Here is a 27258-nt window from a genome sequence, read left to right on the forward strand (position 1 = left end):
AGTATACAAATTTATTTTGTTCAAAGACTCGCAATGAAATTTGATTTAGAGAATTCATACTTTGACACTATCCCCAAAAAATGAAAAATAAAGGGAGATTTTGACTCTGATTGGATATGTAATTTAATTAATAACTTTAATTTTTAGTACATAAATTTTGAATGTAATTCTCATAAAAACCATTATACCTAGATATATGATTTATTCTGAAATAATGAAATTTTGTGCAAAATATTTCTTCCTTGGCATCATTTCTTCGACAAATATTGATCAAACAAAGTAGGGAATATTTTCGGTTTTTTGTTTAGAAAACTTTGAATTTCATGATAAATAATATTGTAGAATATTTTGACTTCCTACGGAAAAAAGGCGAGATTTAAAATTTCTATCAATAATATTCCTCGTATTTTTATTTGCAATATTGCCGATGCTCTATACTACTACAATGCACAGATTCCGAAGAACTTAATTCAAAAATTTCCAAAAGTGTGGAAGACGAGTAGATGAAGTTAGTTTAAATAGGGAGATGGTGAAGGATGTCATTGTTGAGGAACTGATTACAATATTTTTTCCGCGAAAGAGTTGAAGGAAAGGCGTCTTCATGGACGAACTGCAGACGGGAATGTGAATCGACGTTCTAATGTAGGAGTCGATTTTCCTCTATGAAAGAGGAACCTCCTGGTCTTCTATAATAAAACGATTTTCTGCTCTTGAATGAGTAATAGATCAGAAGACGAAAAAAGAATAGTGTTTTTTTTTAGAACTAAAAATAGGTAGTATTCTTGGGTTATGTAATGGGGGCAATAGTTAGAGACAAGGTTATGGGGGGTTGTATCTTTATCTGCTGTTATTCGGTCTTCTATAAGTATATAACCTCCTGGTCTACTACGAGTTGAAAATATTCTGACCTTTGTGAGTAGAATATAGTTTATTTTTCTGCATATAGATGACCAGAAGACGAACTAAAGAACAGCGTTTTTATAAAAGAGCTAAGGAAGTTGAAACTGAATTTGCAATGTAACGGCGTTTGCAGACCGGTTGGTAAGGAAGCTCTGTATTTTTCCATATGAAGTCGCATTACATATTGAAATTATCATGATTTCGTAAAAATTCAGCTTCTTATAACTGTCAAAAGTATGGTCCATTGGAAGTTCCACCTGTTTTAGTTTTTTTAAATTTAAATATGCCATAAACTTATTAATCTTAATGATAAGTTATACAATTTCAAGGTAAAATAAAAAAAAAATTAAGTATGATTTTTTTCTGAGAGTTTTCGTAAACAATAAAATCTATTACAAGCATATTGTGTTATTGGGTAATGGTGATGGGTGGTGGGGGTTATGGTGCTTAATAATATAACTATAACAATAACAATTTGATTTGATCTTTGCTAAATGTGAAACAAAGATCTGAACACATTAAACTAAAACTAATAAATATTTATGTAGCTATTTTTCATTAACACTCATTATCTATGTATGGATGGATGTATGTATGTAGTAGGTGGGCAACAGGGAATGCACTTGGGTGTACAGTACAGGAAGGCCTTAAAGGAGGGCTGGTGGTGGGCGGTAGCATCCGCATAACATATGTTCTCTTAAAAGCCAAAAACATGCTTCTTCTTTTTTTTCTTTCTGTTGCTTTCAATATTGAATTCTTATCTACAGAGATTTATTGCATTCCTTAAGATGACATTTTTGCTAAAACAGGTCTTTTCGATTTGTACACAAAACAAAGGGGGTAGGTTGTGGCGAGGAGTATTACATTAATGCTTAGCTAGCAATATGCTTTTAGCTATATTTACTTATGTTCATATGTATGTAGATGGATATGTATATAGTATCAGGGGGGAGGGGGTATTAAATTATAATTGAATGCATGATGGCAGCTAGTGAGCAAAATATCTGAACTGACGATGATGATGATATCGCTTTGGTATTTGAAATAATGAACTTCTTCGTATGGCTAGCATGAATTTCGTTTGATAAATGTTTTGTTGTTGTTGTTGGTGTGAGAATTGGGGGAGGGGGATAAATGTTTGTGTGCATTAGAAACAGGTGGATTAGAAACAGGGATTTCAAGGTGGCTGGATGAGTGGACACAAAAGCTAAAAGGGTAAACAGTACAAGAAACGTGCTGCAGAGCATTTTTACTGGCAGCCTACTTAGCAACTGGCTATGCTTTAACGAATATCTACGAATTGCCTACTTAATCATATGGGGATTATTTACTTCAGGAACGGACTGCACAACTACATAGAAAGAAAAAAGGGGCTTAGCTACGTGTGCTGCTTCTTTGGGTCTAGCAAAAAATTTGGTAGATTGTCTATGCCAATTTCAAAGAGTGCGGGAAAAGTATTTCAATTTAACAAAACGAGAATTAGAGAGGGGGGATTCATAGTCGACGGAAAGAGACTTCAGGAACTGAGATGTTTTAAAGACGAACTCAAGGAAAGAGTTTCTTATTGGCGAGCTCTGGGAGGGAGTCTTTTAGACGAGCTCAAGGTGAGGTTGTCTTTCATAGACGAGCTCAAGGTGAGGTTGTCTTTCATAGACGACCTCAAGGTGTGGTTGTCTTTCATAGACGACCTCAAGGTGAGGTCATCTTTTCTAGACGAGCTCAAGGTGAGGTCATCTTTTCTAAACGAGCTCAAGGTGAGGTCGTCTTTCATAGAGGAGCTCAGGGTGAGGTCGTCTTTCATAGACGAGCTCAAGGTGAGGTCGTCTTTTATAGACGAGCTCAAGGTGAGGTCATCTTTTCTAGACAAGCTCTACATGAGGTCATCTTTTCTAGACGAGCTCTACATGAGGTCATCTTTTCTAGACAAGCTCTACATGAGGTCATTTTTTCTAGACAAGCTCTGCATGAGGTCATCTTTTCTAGACAAGCTCTACATGAGGTCATCTTTTCTAGACAAGCTCTACATGAGGTCGTCTTTTATAGTCGAGCTTCAGGAGTCTAAAGAAGACTTATACAAGCTTCATATAAAACTCATGGAGAATATTTGTTTCTTTATAGACAACCATTAAGATCCGTTATCTTAAGAAGCGAGTCCATAAAGGATTTTAAAGAGAGTGCACTAATTTAAATAATTTTTTGCTGTCGATTCGGGGGTAATTTTTGGGAACACCAAAAGGGAAAATATAGATCTAAAAATTGCATTAAAATACTTAGAGTTTTATTTGAAATTGACATAGATTTCAAGTATTCTAAAACGACAAATAGAGAGATAGAGAGTAAGAGATAGTATAGCAATAGGAATCTGGTGGATTTGGGATAATGGACATAAATTTTGAGTAGAGGATATTTTTTAAAACCAAAGGATAATGAACGTACGCACACATACAGACACAATCACATTGATCGATAATTGTTTACATAGTAATTTTAAATATACAACAACAAAAAGGGGGAAACACACTGAATTGGACTGGACTACATTGGGTTTCTTGTAATTTTTGTTCTTAGTTTTTGTTTTTTTTTTGTGTATTTAACATGAATTTGATTTTCTAGGGTTATAATTATCTACCATGTTTTTGTTGTTGTTGATGTTTTTGTTGTTGTAAAATCAAGTCATTCAATACTATAAACTACTGGAATATTTAAAAAGGTTACATTAAAGATATGTGGAACTTTTGTGGAATGTGTGATTTTTTGGATTAGAAACAAAACTGAACTGAATTTGAAAAAAAAAAAAAATCAAAAAATTATTATTTGAAATATAAATTATTCACAATTTGAAACCAAAACTAATTTACTATTAAAAACAAAACAAATTGCAATTTTCTATTCTACAAACTAAGGCCAATGCAAAACATAATTATAAAGAAAAAATTTTAAAACAAAAACAGAAGAATTTAAGTAAAACAATAATAAACGAAACAAGAAATAAATATTGTTGTTAACACAAATTCCATTTAGTTGCACTTTTTTGTTCGCAATTTTAAATTATTTTCTTAATTTAAAATTCTAATTACTTAATTTTAATATCAAATTACTTTTGACTTGATTTGTTTTGTTAAGTGTTTTTTTATTCTCTTTCATCAATTTTATCCTTAAAATTTTCCGTTTTATTAAATATTAAAAAAAGTGTTGAGTGTTTGTGTTTCTGAAAAAAATATGTCGACTGCTATGAACTGGACGTTTCTTTTTTTTTAAAGAGGATCAAATCTTCAACTGGACACAAAGTGAATGTTTGAGATTCAACAAAATTCTTATAGAGAATAACGAAAATCTTATATTATTTTTCTTTTAAAATTGCTGTTCAATGATTTTTAAAAGAATTTGTATTTCATTAAAGTTCACAAAATATAGCATCTGCCAAAATGTCAATACCAAACTGGTTTCAATGCGTCTTTGAAGAATATACTTAAGAAACATGTAATCATGAGTATAGGTTTTATATAAAGATTTAAACCAGTTTGATATGTAGATGACGTCATAAGGACCTAACAAATGTAAGTACCATTTTGTACTTTTCGGTCATTATATAGGACATTCCAACTCTATGCTTCACCCAAATATTAAATTTAGTACCATTTAATACTTTATAGTAAGTACTCACAAAGCTACCTCCAAATCTTAACCCTACACATTAAATTTCAGGATTCCAGAACTATCGCTTCACACAAATCTAAATTTAAGTACGAATTTCCAAAACTTTCTTCATACCCCAACCCTACACTGCAACAGCAATCCCAGATTTAAATATTAGGATTCCAGGACTATCGGTACCTCCAAATTCAAATTGTATCAAATTTAGTACATTTTACTAAACATAAGTACAAATTTCCATAACTGCCTACATCATACAATCCAATAGAAACCCTATTTCCAAATCTACAGGTTCTTCCAAAATTCAAATCGTAAAAAATTAAGTACCATTTTTATACCCTCCACCAAAAAAGGTATGGAGGGTATATTAAGTTCGTCATTCCGTTTGTAACTCATCGAAATAATCATTTTAGACCCAACAAAGTATATCTATTCTTGATCAGCGTAAAATTCTAAGACGATTTAGCCATGTCCGTCTGTCTGTCTGTGTGTATGTCTGTCCGTCCGTCTGTCTGTGTGTATGTCTGTCCGTCTGTCTGTCTGTTGTAATCACGCTATCTTTCGAACAAATTGAGATAGAAGGCTAAATTTTTGCGACATGTATATTTTGCCGTAGGCAGGTTAAGTTCGTAAATGGGCCATGTAGGTCCACGTTTTCATATAGCCCCCATATAACGGTACCTCCCGATATTCGGTATTTTGATGATTTTAGCGACATTTTTTACCGAAATTGTTTCAAATTTGGCATTTGAAATTCGTAATCGATACTACAGCCAAAGACAGAAAATAATCTGTGCAGGTCCACGTCTTCGTATAGCCTGCACAGACAATTTTCTGGCATGGGCTGAAGTATCCATTACGAACTTCACATGCCAGAAAATTGTCTGTGCAGGTTCACGTCTTCGTATAGCCCCCATATAACGGTACCCCCTATATTCGGTATTTTGATGATTTAAGCTACATTATAAACAGATTTTTCTTCAAGTTACGCATTTAAATATTGTGATAACTTATGACAAAAGTTTCCTATGCAGGTCCACGTCGTCGGATTCGGTATTTTTAATATTTTAACAGAATTTTTAACGGATTTTATTTTTTTGGAAATTGCCAAATTTGTACCAAATGGTGGAGGGTATTAAAAGTTCGGCCTGGCCGAACTTACAGCTTTTTTACTTGTTATATATAAGAACGAATTTCCAAAACTACCTACATTCACCAATCCTACAATGCAATCGTAATCTCGGTTCTCCCAAAGTTTAAATTGTAGCAAATTTAGTACCATTTAGTACACATTAATACGAAATTTTCAAACTACCTACATACCTAAGTACCACTTACAATCTTATTTGCAAATTTCAGCATTCCAGCTCTATTGGTTCGCCCAAATCGAAATTGTACCAAATTTAGTACCATTTAGTACTTTTCGTTCACATTTGAAAACTACCGCCATATTCAAATCCCACACTTCGCCAGTAATGCGAATTTAAAATTTCAGGTTTGGACGTCAGTGTAATGCTAACGATATATAGATGGAGCTAAGAACGGTTGGTTGATAAATTTCAATTATATGCTTCATAAGATTAGTATAAACTAATCGATCTAAGAGTTGGTATTTTAATTGGCACCGTATTACGTATTTACAACAAAGTGGAAAACAGTATACGAAAAACAACAGACAATATTTATAGTAAAAAAAATATGTAAGTTCGGCCGGGACGAACTTTGAATACCTTCCAACATTTGGAACGAATTTGGCAATTTTCAAAAAAAAAAAAATAAATAAATAAATAAAATAAATAAATAAATAAAATCCGATACACACTTCTGTTAAAATCTTGAATATACCGAATGTATCCGTTATGAAGTCCACGGGTCTACACGTCGACGTGTCATAAGCCATTACAATATTCATATGCGAAAGTTGAAAAAAAATCGGTGAATAGTGTAGCTAAAATCATCAAAATACTGAATATATTGGCGTACCATTATGTTGGGTCTATACCAAAACGTGGACCAGCACAGATAATTTTCTGTCATAGACTGTAATATCCATTACGAACTTTAAATACCAAATTTGAAACAATTCCGGTGAATAATGTCGCTAAAATCATCAAAATAACGAATACAGGGAGGTGCTATTATATGGGGGCCTACCAAAAACTCGGATGGGGTCCTCCATAGGACGTTAATAACAAAATTGCTAAATTTTTATCTAGTATACCAGACTTTCCCATAGATTCAGTAATTCAGTTTACCCGCTATCTTGTTTTTTAACAGTTTTTCTTTCATTTTTTTTTCAAGAAAAGTCTAAAAGATTGCGCCCCTTAATTTTTTCATATTTTTAAGGTCTCAATCACAATTCCTTCTTTCTTGTCTAGAAATTTAATTTTCGCTTTAAGTTTTAATTTTCTCCCCCAAAACAGTACAACTTAGTACTTTATAATTTACCTGAGTTTGGAGTATCACATTCAACACAATTTTTTTGCTTTTAAAAATGATTATGGGCACAGACAAACCTCACCAACTTCCACCGAATCAAATGTTGTGTTATGAGAACATCTACAGCTGTCAATATGAATACATAACTAATTTTAATTATTCAAATCAAAGATAAATGTGTTTCAATTTTATAGTTCAGGAAATGCATAATTCATAACCTATTATAGGCATGAACGCCAACATTACCATGTTGAATTCGCATAAAGTTTATTTGATTTCAAATTAAAAAAAAATCTCAAACTTATTTCGTGGTCCAGTTGAAGAATTGCACAGAAACTTATAAAAAAACTAAAAAGTTTTTCTTCAAGGGTTCTTTGTTTTTCGGTTTTGTTGTCGAAAAAAAAACTTTTTCAATTTTGAAAATTTTAATTTTTACTGAAATTCATGGTGGATGCTAGACATTTTTTTTTTAAATAATATTTTTTTTATTTCGGGGGAAATTAAAATGGAGCAGCAGCAGAACGAGGGTTTAGCAGGATATATTTGTGAGAGCCAAAATATAAAAAAGAGAGAAAAACAAGAGAAGAGATGAATTTCAAATTTTGTCAAATCCAATCACAACGAAAAAAGTATATAAATTTATTCGATTTGTTACTCCTTATCGATTCATAAGTGATGTGTTGGGAATTCATGGAAAGGAGGTGCAAAGGAAATAAAAAAGGAAAAAAAGAGAAACAGAAATCACTTAAACACCCATAGATTTTTTGGGGAAATGGCCAAAGGAAAGAGGAATTAGGAAAAAAAGGAGAATTGAAAATAAAATTAAATATATTCTGGCTTTTGGCTGAATAACAACAAAAACTAGCCTAAATCCAACAGGAATCCTAATTCGACTTTTCTTTTCTTTACTTCTTTTTTATGGTAAAGGATATTTTTGGCATAAAAGGGATTTTAAGGATAATTGGGGATTTAACGAAATTTACTTTTAATAAATGATGAATTGAGAAAATGATGAGAACTATTTTGTTTGTTTGCGTGTAAACAAAAGAGAAATGTAATTGTATGTATGTACGTGTAAAGTACCTAAATGTGAATGTGAAATGTAATGTATGTTTTGGTAAATGTTTGAAAAATGATTTCTTCCCTAGCAATGTTTTTTCTTTGTATTGTACTCAAACTATACTTATTTATATATGGAGATTTTGTTTTTGTCATAATTGTTCTTTTTTGTAATAAATTAAAAAAAATAAAACCAAACTAAACAATTTAGCAGTTTTTTTATATGTAAAAATTTATGTATACATAATTTTCAATAAATACTGTAATCTATTTTTTTACTATTTGTTTGTTGTGATAAAACATATAAATACATATACATATAAACTATTGTACAATTGTATACGCGTTGGTGAAAATATGGAATAATTGTAAGCTTACCTGCTGCCATAATGGGTTCACCGATGTTGACATAGAATAGAACATCCTTCTCATAGCTGCCTTCCTCAATAATGCCTATCGTTATGGTTTTTCTGCAAGGGGAAAATAGAAGAATATTTTTTAATTATATAGAAAATAGAGAAAGGGGAGGGTGATAAAAATAAAAAATAAATAAGTCAAAAAGTATATGTCGGTTTTGACAAAAGTAGAATCAAATCGACAAAGTTTGAAAACAAATTTGTTTAATAGTTTCGATTTATAAGTAATTTTGATGAATGATATGGAAAATTATTAAAAATACCGCTATGTATAATTTTATGTTGCTTTTATAAACCCATATAAAAATACAGGGTGAGATAAAAAAATTGCAACAAAGTCAAAAGCCATAATTTTTAAATGTTTTTCTTCATTTTATTGAATGGAAGCAAAAAAATGTCGGAAATGACATCAATTCTTAGGATAAGTTTACATTTGTTCGAATTGGTCACTTTTGGCACAAATTATGGTCTTCCAACGGTCACACGCTGCCCGAATGTTGCTCTGCCGTATTTTGGCCCATTCCCGGCGAAGCGCTTGCTTGCTTTCAAAATACTCCAGACACAATAGTCCAACGGATTGGTATCCGGATATTTTGGTGGCCATAGTGCGCTGGAAATGAAGCGAGGAACCTCATTTTGTAACCATTCATGGGTGGCGCCTGCTGAGTGCGATGGTGCTGAGTCCTGTTGGAATGTCCAAGGTCTGCGGCTAAAATGTTTGCGTGCCCCAGACTTTACTACACCCTCCAGAAGATGTTCGCGATATTTGGTATTTGTTCTTATACAACGGTCGATTAATACGAGCGGAGAACGACCATCGTCTGTTATGGCGGCCCACACCATCACCATGGCCGGCGCTTGAGTTCTGTTGGCCAACCGAAGTTGCACATTTTCAGCCGACATCTCTTTGACAAGTAAACACGAAAATTTTGTTTGTTTACAAACCGCTGGACAACGAATGTTTTCTAATCTGAGAAAACAAAATTCGGCATTTCACCACTTTCGGCCAAGCGAAGCAACTCTTTAGCTCTTTTAAGTCTATTTTCTTTCTGTTGCGGTGTGAGATCTGGTACTTTTTGGAATTTCAATGGCTTTTCCCCGAGCTCAGTTTTCAATATTTGCCGCATGGAATATTGCGATATGTTTCGATCAAGTCGCTCCTTTTATTTTCGATCCATTTCTGGTGATGTTGCTGTTTTCTTCCGTTCACTTCCTTGGCGTCGGGCTACGCTACCAGTATCACAGTAACGAGCGATGGTACGAGACAAAAATTTATTCATATTTAAATGCTGGAGTGCTCTAACGATGGCCACTTGTGGTTTTCCAGCCAAATATAAAGAAATCACACTATCACGCTTGAGTTCCATCACGAATAACTGCTTTTCTAGAGCATTCTCACCAAAATGCTTTTGTACGCTTGTAAACAATATAATAAGCGGTCACTGCAAAAATTTTAACAGCTGTGTGTATGTCTTGTCTTCCGAAAAAAATAAATTAATAATTTTGTCCAAAATAATGGCAAATATGACTAGAAAAAAATAATTAAAACGTAATCAGGGATTATAAATGGGCTATACCGAAAAGTGTTCCAACATGTCTTATATCAATGATACTTGAAGTAATCTGTATTAAATATTGCAAAATATAGAGCATAATATTGAGGTCCATTTGAGCAAGGTATATTACGATCCTAACCACGTTTGGCTGGAGAACTCAAAAAAAATTTGTTGTTTTGATCAACAAATCAAATACTACTACAGTTCGATTGGAATTTCCCAAGACCAGATTAGATGCTGCACATTGAAATGTAAATAAAAAAATACAGTCGAATTCCGAATGCACTTATTATTTATTCCGGTTTATAATGAAAAAAACAAAATGTTCAAATGGCTACCTCGGCCATGCGTTAGCCTACAGGATTGCGCCAATTTTTATGAATATTTTCAATTGTTGTCGGCTTTACCCTTTGTTGGGGACCGATATTGTCAATTTTTGCACCTAACATAGCAATGATGCAAATATTAGGATTTGCAAAGTTGGTGACAGTTGGTCGAACTGTCCTTTCTCTTTCTGTGCAGTAATATACTTTTTTTTTGAAAATATCGACCTTCTGTGGGGGAGGTACAGGAAGGAGTGGACCGATATTGCCCATCTCCGAACTCGATCAAAAGTTGATAATAATATTACGATGTACGAAGTTTGAACAATTGAATCGGATACTCCCTCCAAGAATTATCGTGCGCATCAGGCAGCCAGACAGACGGACGGACATTGCTAGATCAACTCCAAATATCCTGAAACGGATTTGTTCCAAAAACACATAGGGTCGATGAGGCCGTATCAAATGCTATATACCCACTCTAGCCCTATGGACGTGGGTATAAAAAATGTGAAATTAGTGACCGATTTTCTTAAACATTCTGACTTATTTGTATTCCGCTTGTAACAGCTCTAAATATTCGTCGTGATCAGCATAAAATTCCAAGTCAATTTAACGATGCGCCTCTGTCTTTCTGTGCGTTAAAATCACGATACAGCTTATTGTGTGGATGGATGGTATTGAAAATTATAAATATCGGTCCACGTTTTCGCCCAGCCCCATACAAGGGTGCCTCCGTATTTTGATGATTTTAGCCAATTTTTTTTCGACGGAATTGTTTCATATTTGCTATTGCGTGTTTGTGACGAGATCTACCTTCGGTGGCAGAGGGCAATACAGGTTCAAGTTTTCCTGAAGCATCCATACAACTGTACCTTCCAATATTTGGTATTTTGTGATTTTAGCCCCATTTTTCAACGGAATTGTTTTAAATGTTGTTTATTCCAAGTTTGTAACGGGTTCTACCTCTGGTGGCTGAACATAGTCTGTATGGGTTCAGGTCTATGCTATAGCTCTCATATAATGGTACTTTCAGTAAATCGGTATTTTGATTAAAACCACATTTTCTAGTTAATTTGTCTAAAATTTGTTATATGTAGTTTGTAATGGGTTCTAGCTTCGGCCGTTGAACATTATCGGCAAAGGTCCATGTTTTACTATAGTATCCATATAACAGTTCCTGCAGATATTCGGTATTTTTATGATTAAGGATACATTTTCCATAGGATTTGTTTCAAATTCTGTATTTGTAGTTCATAATTCTACATCCGATGTCAAAACATTGTTCATACCGATATTTTGATGATTCTAGCCACATTTTTCCAATGTGTTTTGAATTCCCTATTTAAGACTTGTAATACATAACAAACCTCGTTTTAGAAAATTGTTACCGTTTTAGTATGTTCCCTATATAACATTTCCACAAACTCTATTGCATTGTAAAACTTCCACTGAATTCTTCAACTGATCTCACTGGTACTTGCAGATTAAAGTGGAACACATTTCATTTCAGATACTTTCATTCAAAAATATTTTTTAAATAATTGCGGAGAGCATTGAAGGTTCACCCCGGCTGAACTTAATGTTTTTTTACTTGTTTTATATGTCGGTTATCTTTTACATTCTTACTTATTTCAAAAATACGTCCAAATACCAAATTGCGGTAATAAAATATATATCAAAATAAAAATGTTCCATCATTCTATAAATAAACCAGACATTCACATTCAAATTACTCTAACATTATCGAAGACCATCAAAAAAGTTAAGAGCCATTATTTATACGAATGATTTTGTTTTTTATGATTTTGGACAAGTTAATTGGAAAATTTTTTTTTTGTATTTGAATGAAATTGTTTGTCATCGAGACCACTTGAAGAGTCCCATCCATCTCATTGGTGATTAGGATACGAATCAGACGACAATAATGGGCATCTTGAATGAGTCTTGAAGTGTTTGGGCAATTTATGATTGAATATTAGGAGACGAAATGACTGAAAAATAATGAAATGTACAATGTGATATTTTAAATTTGCAAAAGTGTATTTAATCTGAAACATTGAGATGTAAAAATTATATTGAATACTTTGTTGCCATGTTGTGAGGAATGTCTGGTATACTCTCCAAAAATGTGATTTATCTAATTCTTGGACTATATTGGGCACTTCCTACACTTTATATGAGATATGAGATTAGAAAAATTCATTCCATTTTCATACTTCATCTTATACCGATAAAAATATTGCAAGAAAAAAAAAAAAAAAAAAAAAAATATATATATATATATATATATATATATATATATATATATATATATATATATATATATATATATATATATATATATATATATATATATATACGTGGATCTGCACAGACAATTTTCTGTCTTAGGCTGTAGTATCCATTTGAGCAAAAATTTTTATCAATCTACTTCAATTCGTTCGAAAGCTATGTCCACAGACGGACAGACGGATACACGGACAGACGGACGGACATCGCATCGCTAAATCGACATAGAATTTTATGCTGATCAAGAATATATATATATACAGGGTTGCCCATATTCGACGGACCCATCTGGCAACGCCATAACTTTTGACAGAGATGTCACATCGCTTAATGACATACCGCGTTTGAAGCGTCAGTCCATGAACCAATACACGCCACGCAAGCGCTCTGAAATAGTTGAAATTTACATTCAACAGAAGAAGTCAATTGTGAAAACTCAACGTGCTTTTAAAACATTAAAAAATGTGAGAAGTTCGCCTTCTAAGAACACCATTAAGCGTTTATACGAAAAATTTTCGACTGGTAAGGCTCTTTCTAATCCGAAGAGGCCATATAAAAGTCGACCAAGGCGATTGGCCGAGAATATCGCTGCCGTATGAGCCAGTGTTGAGAGGTCCCCAAGAACATGCCAAAAACGCCGTTCTCAGCAGTTGGGCATGGCTCGGTCCACTTTACAACGGATTATTCGCATTGATTTGCATTTGTTCCCGTACAATATTATCATGTCCGATGAAGCCCATAACACATTGAATGGGACCGTAAAAAAGCAAAATTGCCGTTTTTACGCCAATGAAAATCCTCAAGAGATTCAAGAAGTGCCTCTTCATGACGAAAAAGTCACAGTTTGGTGCGGCGTTAGTGTGAAAACGGTCATTGGGCCGTTTTTCTTCCAAAATGAAAATGGCCATGCTGTTACCATCAATCAGGAGCGTTATCGCGACATGATGACCAATTTTGTGATGCCAATTATTCGTCGAAAGCGTATGAAGCAGTTCTGGTTTCAACAAGACGGCGCTCCACCACGGCGCGCACACAAGTCGCATAACAATCGATTTTCTGAAGAATTTGTTTCATGGGTCCATCGAATATGGGCAACCTGTACTTTGTGAAGTCTAAAATTTGTATTTCGAGGTGTTACAAACGGAATGACAAACGTAATATACCTTCCCTACTATGGTGGAGGGTAAAAAATGTTGAAGCTTTGTGGGGGAGGTACCAGAAGGAGTGAACCGATATATCTCATCTTTACAGCAGATCTAGTGTATGTAGAAGTAATGGGATGAGTAAAATATGAATGATAATTTCGCATTTTACGAGCGTTTTTTTTTTAATTTTAACCATTTTGTGGGGGAGTTACCAGAAGAAATCGTCCGACCTCTACGATTTTTTTAACAAATCTTGTGTTGATAGAAATGTTGAGATGTATCAAATCTGAATGGAATCAGAGGTTAATTTTATGAGCTTCATGGATATAAAAATGTCTGACCCTTTGTGGGAGAGGTACCAAAAAATTCCGAAAACTACCACTTAAATGAAAACCGTAATATGTCGCTAAAATTATGAAAGTACCGAATATGGGGGCTATGCGAAGACGTGGATCTGTATACGAAAATTTTTGCTATAGGTTGTGATACCCATTAAGATTTTCCAATACGAAATTTGAAACCGTTAAAATGAAAACCGCTATATAGGGGCTATAGACGTGGTACTGCATAAGTAATTTGTGTCATAGACTGTAGTAACGGTTCCGAGCTTTATATACGAAATTTGAAACAATTCCGGTGAATAATTTCGCAAAAAATATGGGCGCTATACTAACACATGGACCTATTTAGACAATTCTCTTCTAGAAGGTAAAGTTCTCAGAAGGAAACCCTTGTACGGATTTTAAGACAATTCCTTTCGTTACATGGGGGGTATACGATATCGTGAACCTATACCGACAATTCTCCTTGTGTAAAATATCCGACAATGCCATTGAAAAATGTGGCTAAAATCATCAAAATACCGAATTTTGTGGGGTACCGTAATATGGGGGATATACGATATCGCTGACCTATATAGACAATTCTCTTGCAGGCGATAAAGTACTCACAAAGAACTCATTGTGTAGAATTTCAGACAATTTCATTGAAAAATGTGGCAAAAATCATCAAAATACCGAATATCTGGGGGTACCGTTTTATGGGGGCTATACGATATCATGGACCGATATAGCCCAACTTCGAACTTGACCTGTGCAAAATTTTAGCTTCCTATCTTAATTCGTTTTGAATGAAGCGTAATTACAACATACGGACAGCTAAATTATTATTTTGATGAGTTACAAACGGAATGACGAACTTAAAATACTATGTATGGTCGAGGGTATAAAAATTTAATTCTGTCAGACAGTGTTATTGTAGAATTAAGAAAGCAATCTAGTGTCATAATACGATTACATTTGTTTCCAAAATTGATATTTATAAATCTGCTGTATATACACAAATCTCAAATTAGAACATGTTTTATATTCATTTAAATTTGACAAGGTAAATTACTGATAATGCGGCGCTGGATTTCCTTTTTGTTTCTATCATACACTTTTGTCTTTTCAATAGATCTGTAGGTACAATTTCATATTACACTATCATCCCTTTTGCTTCAACTTATCTAGTTCATTTTCCCATTTTCCAATCCTGAACCCTTCTCTGAGAATTTTTCACATAATCTCCAATTCTTGGCTAAAAGTTTTACAACTATTTGCAAGCGAAATGAAATCATTTTTTTACTATGTCAACCCTTATCAATGTCATCTGCAATTCATAACTAGCAACCCAACATTTTAGGCAAATAAATGGAAAATTGTAAATTTTAGATATCCGTTGTATTCCTTCTCTTCTTCTTCTTTTTCATGTCCAATCCATAACAACAGTATTAAAATGTTTGATTCAAACCACAACAAACTTATGCCAGGATATGTTTCTTAAAAATACATAAATATATCAATTTATATACGGATCCTTTTGATTATCCTGTGTGTTGTGTTAAGGCCGTGCTAACATCATACACACACACACCACACACACATTGTCAGTTCAACATAAACATAACAAACAACATCTGTGACCACATCCATATTCATATCCGTATCCGTTTGTGTTGCGTTGCCTATCATTACACCATTTGTGTAAATCATATTCGAGTAGAGCATATCCTGAGCTCAAATTCACTTTGCCATATCGAACATGATTTCGTATTAATGAAATTAATACGAACAACTTAATTAAATGCTTAAATACATATATTTGCATGTCCGCATTGGTTGGAAATATTGTGTTGATATAACAAAATTGAATTTGGAAATTTAGGAGAGTTTGACAAATATTTATATGACGAAAATATTAATATGACCAAATGCGAGGTGGGTTTGCAGGGAAAACGCCTGTCGGACATTTTTTCAAGGAAGTTGAATGTTGAAATTTACTCACAATGGTTTAACGTTTTGAAAAATCATATCTCTTATTAAAATTGGCAAATTCTAAGAACTTTTCGAGTTTCTTTCAGATGAACTACATTAAAAATGCTCATACATACTTCGATCAAAAAATCTCATAAGTGTATAATTATAAGCATTTTTTGGCACCCTTAACTATTTCTGAACCTGTCTATAAACTAAACTGTTTATTAACCACAAGAAAAAAATGAATATTTTGAAAAAAGTATAAAAGCGTAAAGTTCCATATATATTAAAAATGTGGATATAATCACCAAAATACCAAATATTCGGAGGTACCGACTTTGAATACCATACCACCAATTTTCAAAAAAAAAAAAAAAAAAAAAAACCCGTTAAAAAGTCAGTTAAAATAGTAAAAATATCGCTGTTATATTATACGAGGACTGGACGTGCATAAGCAACTTTTGTCATAAGCCATTACAATATTTGAATGCGAAACTTGAAATGAAAATTCGGTGAATAATGCAGCTAAATTCTTTAAAATACCGAATATACACAATTTTTTCAGACAATTTTCTGTCATAGGCTGTAATATTCATAACAAAGTTCAAATACCAAATTTGAAACAATTTCGTAGAATAATGTCGCTAACATCATCAAAATACCGAATATCGGGAGGTACCGTTATATGGGGGCTATACGAAGACGTGGACCTGCACAGAAAATTTTCTGTCTTAAGCTGTAGTATACATTTAAATACGATCTTTAAATACCAAATTTGAAACAATTACGGTGAATAATATCAATAAAATCATCAAAATACCGAATATCGGAGGTACCATTATATGTGGGCTATACGAAGGCGATGACGTGCACGGACAATTTTCTTTCATAGGCTGCAGTACTTCAAATGCCAAATTTGAAACTTTTCCCGTGAATAATGTCACTTAAATCACCAAAATACCGGAAGTACGAAGGTACCATTATATGGGGGATATGTCCTGCGGACATAGTATACATTTGAGTAAAATGTTATCAACTTACTTCGTTTCATTCGGAAGCTAGAGTGATTTCCACAGACGGACGAACATCACTAAATCGACATAGAATTTTAAGCTGATCAAAAATGTATATACTTTGTGGGGTCTAAAATGTTTATTTCGAGGTGTTACAAACGGAATGATGAAATTAATATACCCTCCATACTATGGGGGAGGGTAAAAAAAAACATTACGAGTCTATTCCAGCAGTCTTCTGCCGCAGAAGACAGAATCCATTACAAACTCTACATACCGAATTGTATATGATTCCCTTGAAGAATGTGGCTAAAATCATTAGAAAACCGAGTATGGAAAAATACCGAAACAGGGAGGCCTATAACAAAGCATGAACGCATATATACGAATGCCTAAATACCGAATTTTAAACAATGCCGTTAGAAAATGAATATTAAAACATCAGAATATCGAATATTAGGAGTTTTAGTTGCATGGGGGTTATAGGATAACGTGAACCTATATAGACAATCTTCTGCAACAGGAGGTGGAATCAAGCTCTATGTAACGAATTTTAAACAATTCGGTTAGAAAATGTGGTCTAAATCGTCATAATACTGAATGTCGGGATGTATAGTTATATGGGGAGGTATAGTTATATGGGGAGGTATAGTTATAAGGGGAGGTATAGTTATATGAGGAGGTATAGTTATATGGGGGAGGTATAGTTATATACGAAATCGTAGACCGAAATGACCCATTTACGAACTTAACCTGGTATATATTGGCCAAAATCTGCCTCATGGAAATAATAGTTTTAGATCCTAGCTCTCTTCGGACCTAAATCGTTTCGGGACATTTAAAGTCCATCTAGGGTTGTCCGTCCGTCTTTTTGGCTGGTCCACTCCTTCTGATTCCTCCTCCACAAAAAGTCAAAAAAATAAAATAATTGACCTATTCCAACAAAAAAGGATAATCCAATTTTGTTCAAACTTTGCAAATTCCAATTTTCGAATCAGTGCTACTTCAGGTGCGAAAATGGACAATGTCGGCCCACTTCATCACGTACTTCCCACACAGCGGACCATTTTTTTTATTTTACATAATTATAACATTTATAAGATTTATTTGATAAAGATATACCATATAATGGTATGTCTTTATCAAATAAATTCTATCTATAATGCGAAAGGTAAAATATTAGATTTAATATTTTCTTCATCCTTAACTTCTTCTGTGTGCAGAATCCCTGCTTTCTCAGAGCCAGAGGATATTTATCAGCCTACTCTTATGGTAGCCATTGAACTTAGTAACATTCAAACAGTACATACTTCATCTTAAAATAAGTCGCGTAAGTTAAACTTTGGCAAGACGTTGATCTGCTGCGTTCTACATTATCCAATAGAAATTGGTGTTTTGAAGGTAATTTGGATTTTCGTATTTCAAGCTTTTATAAAATAATTAACAATGCATTAGAAACCTCAGTCCCACTTGTAAAAATGTGCTGTGATATGGGTCCAGTTTGGTTTACCACAGAACTTAGGCGCTTACGTAATATAAAAAGCAGGTTATTTAAAAAATTTAAAAAATTCAATTCTACCATAAACTTTACTAATTATACAAAAGCTAGAAGTTTATACAACACTGAAAATTCTAAATGTTACTCTGAATACCTAGTCAAGATGAGAAACAGCCTCTATAAAAATCCTAAGAACTTTTATAAATTCGTTAATTCAAAAAGGAAAGTCCGTGAATTTCCCAGTAGTATGTGATTCGGTAGTAGAGAATCATGTGAACCTAAGGAAATAGCAGACATATTTGCAGATCACAAGATCTGTTGTGAAGATGGGATATATCAGTCCACTCCTTCTGGTATCTCCCCCACAAATGGGCTTAAACTTTTGAATGACTAAAATGCTTATAAATTCCAAATACGCATCTGATTGGTTCTAAACTTCGCACATTCCAATATTTGTGCCAACACAAGATCTGATATGAAAATGGTATATATCGGCCTACCCCTTCTTGTACGTCGCCCACAATGGGTTACAATTTTCAATACATACAGGGTGAGATGAATAAACTGCAATCAACTTCAGACTGCTGTCATTACTAAGCCACTCGTCCGACAGCTATTAAAATTATTGCAGTGACAGCTCACTTTGTTGGTTACAAGCGTAGGAAAGCATTTTGGTGAGAATTTTCCAAGAAAAATGTTATTCGTGATGGAATTCAAGCGTGATAGTGTGTTTTCGTTATATTTGGCAGGAAAATCACAAGTGGCTATCGTAAGAGCACTCCAGCATTTAAATAATATGAAATGAAAATTAATAAATCTTTTGTGTCTCGTACCATCGCTCGTTACCGTGATACTGGTAGCGTGGCCCAACGTCCAGGAAGTGGACGGAAGTAAACAGCAACATCAACAGAAATGGTTCGAAAAGTAAAGAAGCGACTTAATCAAAACCCGCATCGTAGTGGCCGAAAAATGGCTCGTGAGCTGGACATATCGCAATATTCCATTCGGCAAATATTGAAAAATGAGCTCGGGGTAAAGCCATTGAAATTCCAAAAAGTGCAGAACTAACACCGCAACAGAAAGAAAATAGACTCAAAAGAGCTAAAGAGTTGCTTCGCTTGGCAGAAAGTGGTGAACTGCCGAATTTGGGGTTTTCCGATGAGAAAACATTCGTTGTCCAACAGTTTCTGTTTAATTGCCAAAGAGGTCAGCTGAAATGTGCACCTTCGGTTGGCCACCAGAACTCAAGCGCCGGCCATGGTGATGGTGTGGGCCGACATAACAGCCGATGGTCACTCTCCGCTCGTACTAATCGACCGTGGCATCAGAGTAAATGCCGAATATTATCATGAAAATATTCTGGAGGGTGTTTAATACACCCTTTGGCATGCAAACATTTTGACCGCAGACCTTGTACATTCCAACAGGACTCAGCACCATCGCTCTGATCACGCGTCACCCAAGAATGGTTACTAAATAAGGTTCCTCGCGCCATTTCCAGCGCACAATGGCCACCAGAATCTCCGGACACCAGTCCGTTGGACTATTGTGTCTGGAGTATTTTGGAAAGCAAGATTGGCACTAATAAATACCAAAGTGTAGACCACCTCGAGCAAGTGCTTCTCCGGGAATGGGCCAAAATACCGCGGAGCAACATTCGGGCAGCGTGTGACGGTTTCATTGGCCCTTGAAGTACCGCCCTAAAAACTTGTTATTTTTATAGGAAGAATTAATTATTTATAAGCTACTGGTAATGCAGAAGGTATGTAGTTGTCATTACTTTTGGACTACAGGGAAATGCGGAGCATAAATCTTTGCCATTACAAAAAGTGTTGAAAGTGACACATGTGCATACCAAATTGTTTGTTGAATAATGTTCTTAACCGTAACCCAGTGTCTTTAACTAAATAAGATAAGTCTGCGAGATTTTTCACAGCTGGGGCAAAATAAAAACGTGGATGGTGGTAAAATGGGAAATAAATCATAAATCAACAATCACATCGGCATCGAAATAAACAAATAATTTTTCCGACTTATTGGTCTTTCTTGGTTGCATGTAAAAATAATGCGTTAGTATGTTGAATTGTCAGTAATTAAAACTGTGATCAATTTTGGTTTAGAAACTCATTATTTAGTAGTGGGAGTTGTCATATACAGATTTTAATGCGTATTTTTCAAAACTTTTCAAGAAGGTTCACCAGTAGAAACGTTTTATAATGGACCTTGAATTCACTGAAAATATATTTTATTATCTCTTGTCCACTTGTTAAACAATATCCATTAACTGTTGAAAATAAAACTGTTTCGATTTCGATTTTAGTGATTTATTGACATTTGATTATTGTCAGTTGAAGATAACAAGTAAAACACACAAAAAATAAATAGCAACACATTATCAGTCAATATCAAAGTTAAATAAATTAAGAACTACCGCGCCCTACCAAAAAAAAAAAAAAAAAAGTCGAGGAAAAGAAAACACAAACACACACAAAAACAATACAATGGTTTGATTAATAATTTATTGCAATCGATGGGCAATATGGTTGCCATAACTTGGAGAACATGTGGTTGGTTATGGATTGGCTTCGTGTATAAACAAAAAACAAGGTATGTCCATTGATTTATTGAAAATAAATGTTTTTGTTTCTTTGCGCTTTTGTGGAATAACGATTGTGCAACAAATTTGCTGAAGGTGTTAATGAGTATGGATTAAGTTTTAATAAAGGCGCACACACACAGTTAAATAATATATTTACAATAAAGTGGGACATGATAATAAATTACTATTTAAAGTTAGATAGGTGGAGGGAGGGGAAATGAAATTATTTAACAATTTATTAGATATATTTTATTGATATAAGAAATAGTACATATTAATTTGGAATCGCACTGTTGGAATTCTTTTTACATATGATTAAGATGGCGCCCAACATGGAGCCAATGTAGACATATCCATTAAATATGATTTTTATACCCTCAGCCATATGACTAGAGTCGAAGAGTACCTAGTCGAAATAACGGCTTTAGACACTGGGTCTCTTTGGACCAAATCCGTTTCAGGACATTTAGAGTCGATTTATCGATGTCCGTCAGTCCATCTGTCTGTCTGACTGGCTGGTGCTCACGATAACTATCGAAGGGAATATCAGATTTGGTCCAAACTTGGTACATCGTAATATTTTTGTCAAACTTAGATCGAGTTCGGAGATGAGCAATATCGGTCCACTCCTTCTGGTACCTCCCCCAGAAATGGTTAAAATTTTCATAGAAAATAATTTACCGCATAGGAAGAGAACGAATAATCTGATTTTGTGCAAACTTTGCCAATCGTGATATTTGCACCACCGCAAGATTGGATGCTCCTTCCAATACCTTACCCACAAAGGGTTCAAATTTGGAATATCTAAATGCTAAATATAATGCATCTTCAAATTACACACATACCAATATTCTTACCATTACAAAATCGGGTGTAAAGATGGAGTATAGCGAACCACTCCTTCAGGTACCTCCCCCACAAAGGGTCAAAATTTTGAATAATAAAACGCTCATAAAATACGAAAAAAAACTATTCGATTATTTTCAAATTTTGCACATCCCAATATTTCTATCAAAAACAAGATCTGATGTGAAGATGGGATATTTGGTAACACTCCTTTGAATACCTTCCCCACAAAGGGTCTACATTTGGAATATCTAAAACACTTAAATGAAATATGCATCAGATTTTCTTTAAATTTCGCACATCCCAATATTACAACAAGATATGATGTGAAAATGTGATATACTGGCTAACACCTTCTGATACCTCCTCCACAAAAGTCAAAATTTTGAATAAGATAGAATGTATCGGCCAACTCCATATAATACCTCCTCCACAACGTGTCAACATTTTGCATAATAATAACTATTACAAAATGTAAAATAAGAGTCCTACTGTTTTCAAATTTCGCGCATCCCAATATTTCTACCTATACAAGATCAGGTATGAGGAACGGGTGGAATCATTTATTCCTTCTGATACCTCCACCACAACGGATCAATATTTTGATTGAACAAACATCAATATTTTGATTAAACAAACATTAGGCAACTTGAATCAATCTAATGCTACACAGGATCTACTATGGATATATAAAAAATCGGTCCTCTCTTTCTGGTACCTCCCCCACAAAGGGTCAAATTTGTGAATAATTATAACTCCCATAACATGCGAAATATGTCAACGATTTTCTTCAAACCTTGTATATTACCTTTACCAACAAGAGATCTAATCAGAATATGCAATTTATGGGCCCACTTCCATTATCCAAGGATGTCACCTCCAATGATTATATCAGTCTAAGGTCATAAAGGAAATGGACAATATTGTTCTACTCAATCGGTAGCTCTCTTATAGAGGGTCAAAATTTTGAATAATAATAAAACATGTCAAAATATATTTTAATAAACGGATAAAAGCTGAGGGTATCAATATGTCGGCAATGCCGACCGATACTCTTAAACTTGTTAAGAGATATTTTAAGAAAGTTGTTGTTTTTATTGTTTTAAGTATAGAAACATTTGTTAGATTATGCCAGATAAAGTTGCCTGGTTACCGTGCATGTATCGTGTGTGTGAATTATTAGAAATAATTCCCAGCAACTTTAAATTTGACACATACGATTTTCTTTGTTTACAACGTTACCGATATTTATTGAAACAGTAGGTGATACCAGTGATACCATAAATAATATTTTTTTTCAAATATCTTTGTAATTTTTTTCAATTTACAGTAATGTGCCCGATGGATCACAAATCCCGCACAGCTTTTATTGTTTCAAAATTCGAAAATTGTAATTCCAATAGCACAAAATCTGGTAGTTCCTTTTGAAATGTTTTTTTTTTTTAATCTGGAGAAGACTTTCTGGCCCATATTCCTTAAAATGTTTTAATTGAAATTTTTATTTCTTCAGAAACCTCTTTTGAATTTATTAGCTTTGAAAAAAACCCTGAAATGGTGTAACCCATTTGACCGCGGCACACACATACACTCTGTCGATCGATAAGTTAACGTTAATCGGAAAAATACACCCTCCTTAATCTAATCTCTCGCATAGAGATTTTTGTTTATGGCCTGTCCATGCAGTTCTTTTGATATTTGTGAAGATAACTTCTTTGGTTCTAAACAGAGACCTCTTAACTCAGTTTGCCTTGAGTCTTACGTTGGCCAACATGTGGTTGTCAAGCAACGTTCGTCAGCTAGCCCTTGGGCTCGCTATTTCCCTGCTGTTGGTGCAGAATATTGGAGCGTTACCAAAATGCAGTGCCAATGATGAGGAGTGCAAAGATCGTCGTATGCATCCTGACTTCCCCGCATCAAAGATCCCCTTAAGTAGGGCCATGGCCGGAGAAGATACCAACGATTATTGGCGTAATTTGAGCAAAGATTTCATCCAAAAGAAATTGTCATCTACATTCAATGAGAAGCGTGCCAAAAATGTGATCATGTTTTTGGGCGATGGCATGGGTCTAACCACAGTGGCGGCAGCTCGCAATCTTTTGGGTGGTGAGGAGAAACAATTGTCCTTCAATGAGTTCCCCTACACTGGTTTATCCAAGACCTATTCAGTGGATAAAATCGTACCAGATTCGGCCTGTACTGCCACGGCCTATTTGTGTGGTGTAAAAGCCCAAGAGGGCACCATAGGCGTGAATGGTGATGTGGAGTATGGCGATTGTGAGAAGGGTCAAGATAAAGAGAAATGGGTGTACTCCATTGCCAAGTGGGCTCAAGATGTTGGCAAAAGTACTGGTGTCGTGACCACAACACGCATCACCCATGCCTCACCTTCGGGAGTTTATGCCCACATTGCTCATCGCGATTGGGAAAACGATCAAGAAGTCAAGACAGCTTGTGGTTCTGACAAGGGCATTGAAGACATTGCCTATCAGCTGATCAATGGCGAGGTTGGTAGTAAATTGAACTTTGTCATGGGTGGTGGCAAGAAGCATTTCATCGATTCCCGTCTCTATGCCAATGGTCGCCGTGGAGATGGCCTAAATTTGGTGGATCAATTCAAAAACCAGGACGGGTCACGTAATCTCTATGTTGAGACACGTGATGAGCTGATGTCGGCCGATTTGAAGAATTACGATCGTGTCTTTGGTCTATACCAAGACGATCACATGCTGTATCATTTGGAGACCGACGAGACCACCAATCAACCCACTTTGGAGGAAATGACCAGCAAGGCCATTGAATTCCTATCGAAAAACGATGAGGGCTATTTTATTTTCATTGAGGGTGGTCGCATTGATTTGGCTCATCACCAGAATTTTGCACGTATAGCCTTGGATGAAACTGTGGAATTCTCCAAAGCCATTGCTGCTGCAAGGGAGCTAACCAGTGAAGATGACACCTTGATTGTGGTAACTGCAGATCATTCGCATTCCTTTTCCTACAATGGTTATCCAGTAAGTTGGCATTTGTACAATCAATTCCTTGATATTTTATTAATACTGCAATACATTTATAGAAACGTGGCAATGATATTTTCGGCCAGACTCCTGCCAATCCGGATGACAGAAAGCCTTATATGACCTTGAGTTATGCCAATGGTCCCAGCTATGATCGTTTCTTTGATGTTGAAAAGTCCGAGCGTGTGGATCCAACCACAGTTATAACTGGTGATCGTTATGATCGTTTCCCAGCTGCCTGGCCCCTGGAAGATGAGACCCATGGCGGTGAAGATGTCGGTGTATATGCCTCGGGACCATGGTCTCATTTGTTTACCGGTGTATATGAACAAAATGCTATACCCCATATGATGGGTTATGCATCGTGTTTGGGTTCCGGTTTGAAAATGTGCACTCGCAAATAGAGAGATATTTTTATTAACCGGAAAAAATGTATATTAGAAGAATATATAAATTATATATTATATTTTAATAAAACTTCAACGATTATCGTGATATTTTAAATATAAAGTGGAAATATCTGTCAACTTTCGATATTAGACACATTTCGAGGAAAGACCTCTTGAAGTGTCATATGATAACAATCGTGAAATTTAAAGAACCAACAATAAATATTTCTTTTTTTTTTGGGTTTTCGGGTTTGAAAATTCGTACTGAAAGGGTACGAAAAGTGTTAAAATGAAATACTTCGTATTTGATAAACGGAATGAACGAGAGTGGTGAAGCCTAGAATGAGAGTCACGACCGAGTGTAGGATAGATATGTCAACGAGTTATTGGAAATTCCAACTCAAAAGTTACGAAAAGTTTTAAAATGATACTATATATATTGGTACTATATTATATTAAGTGCGCGAACTGTACTAAATTTGAAACAGTTCGGCTTAGAGTCAACGAATAATACTGAAAATTGAAATTTTGAATTGCGGTTCCTGTTTTGGAAAAGTGTACTGCAAGACCACAAAAAGTTCTAAATGGTACTATACTTGGAATTGCGTGAGGGGATAAAGATAAAGATGTCTGAAATTAGATATTCAGATTACTGAAATTTGTGGCGGTAGTTTGCAAAAGTAATTAGTGGTGCTAAATTTAGAATAGGGTGAAAGAATAAGGCTAGAATCCTGAAATTTTATATTTAGGTCTCTGTTGGTATCTGTAGTGTAGGAATTTGTTGGTGGTTTTACAAAAGCTTACTATAATTGTTCAAAAAGTATTAAATAGTACTAATTTTCAACCATTATCGGTATAGAGATGTAGATTTTTTTGGATATGCGCAGTAAGTGTTACTAAATTTGGTGAAGGGAATGGCAAATAGTCGAATGGCGGCAAATTATCATTGTGAAAATGGTTTGTCAAAATTGTGAAAATTTTTGGCTAGACTTCTCAAATTGCATTCAATAATGCTCCAAAAGAGTCAATTGTAAAGTAATTAATTAAAAAATTGCCGAAGCTAAGTCTGTTAGTAATGTAAAGACAACAGCGCGCATTCGACCAGTTCGATCGAAAATATCGCAGCTGTACGTGATGATGTCGTTCAAACTCCATTCACCTCAATTCGACACAGACCTCAGAAAATGTTTTGTGGAGTGGAGGAATCATTGGACCCCTTTTTATGAAAATAAGGCAGTAATTTCCCGGACGTGTTATTTTGCGTTTGGCGACCAGAATTGGCCACTTAGATCGTGCGATTTGTCTCTTTTAGATTTTTTTCTTTGGGGATATTTATACCCTACACCACATAGTGGTAAGGGTATTATATCTTTGTGCATTTGTGTGTAACATGGAGAAGGATGCGAGATAGACCCATAGTTACTATTGAGAATATTCATAGAATCACTTTCTGAGTCGATTTATGCATGTCAGTCCGTCTGCCTACGTATTTTTGTGAACAAAATGCAGGTCACACTTATTATCCGATTGAGATGAAATTTTGTAAACAATATTTGTGTGGCCCAAGGACGAACCCTATTGAAATTGGTGATAATCGGCTTAGATTAAGATACAGCTCCCATATATCTTCAACCGATTTCGGGTTAATTGTGAACCAAATGGCCAATATAAGTCCAAATAACCTGAATTTTGGCACATCCAGGCGATTTCAGTCTAGAAGCAAGTAGATCGAATTTGGTGAAAATCGCTTCAGATATAGCCTCTGCCAAATTTTTTTTTTTAAATCGGTTCAGATTTGGATATTGCTCCAAAATATAT

At 34.7% G+C, this 27258-nt stretch overlaps 2 protein-coding genes across 15 annotated transcripts in view; one reads left to right on the top strand and one right to left on the bottom strand.

Annotated features, from left to right (window-relative positions):
* The window catches only part of LOC101898795 (sodium/calcium exchanger 3-like), a 391897-nt gene that overhangs the window by 45218 nt on the left and 319421 nt on the right, over positions 1-27258 (bottom strand). For 13 of the 14 annotated variants that reach the window (XM_059127081.1, XM_059127086.1, XM_059127085.1 and 10 more), the window contains one exon: positions 8431-8522. In XM_059127081.1, coding sequence (XP_058983064.1) covers positions 8431-8522 — 92 coding nt within the window. Of the gene's footprint in view, positions 1-7429; positions 7448-8430; positions 8523-27258 lie in introns of all 14 variants that reach the window. The other variant, XM_059127087.1, reaches the window with a different exon arrangement.
* On the top strand, positions 23767-25568 carry LOC101898620 (membrane-bound alkaline phosphatase). The gene is made up of 2 exons (XM_005187784.4): positions 23767-25048; positions 25111-25568. The coding sequence occupies exons 1-2, from the start codon at positions 23807-23809 to the stop codon at positions 25453-25455; spliced, it is 1587 nt and encodes a 528-aa protein (XP_005187841.2). The 5' UTR covers positions 23767-23806; the 3' UTR covers positions 25456-25568.

Source organism: Musca domestica, unplaced genomic scaffold (genome assembly GCF_030504385.1).
Source record: "Musca domestica strain aabys unplaced genomic scaffold, Musca_domestica.polishedcontigs.V.1.1 42, whole genome shotgun sequence".
NCBI classification, from domain to species: Eukaryota; Metazoa; Arthropoda; class Insecta; order Diptera; family Muscidae; genus Musca; species Musca domestica.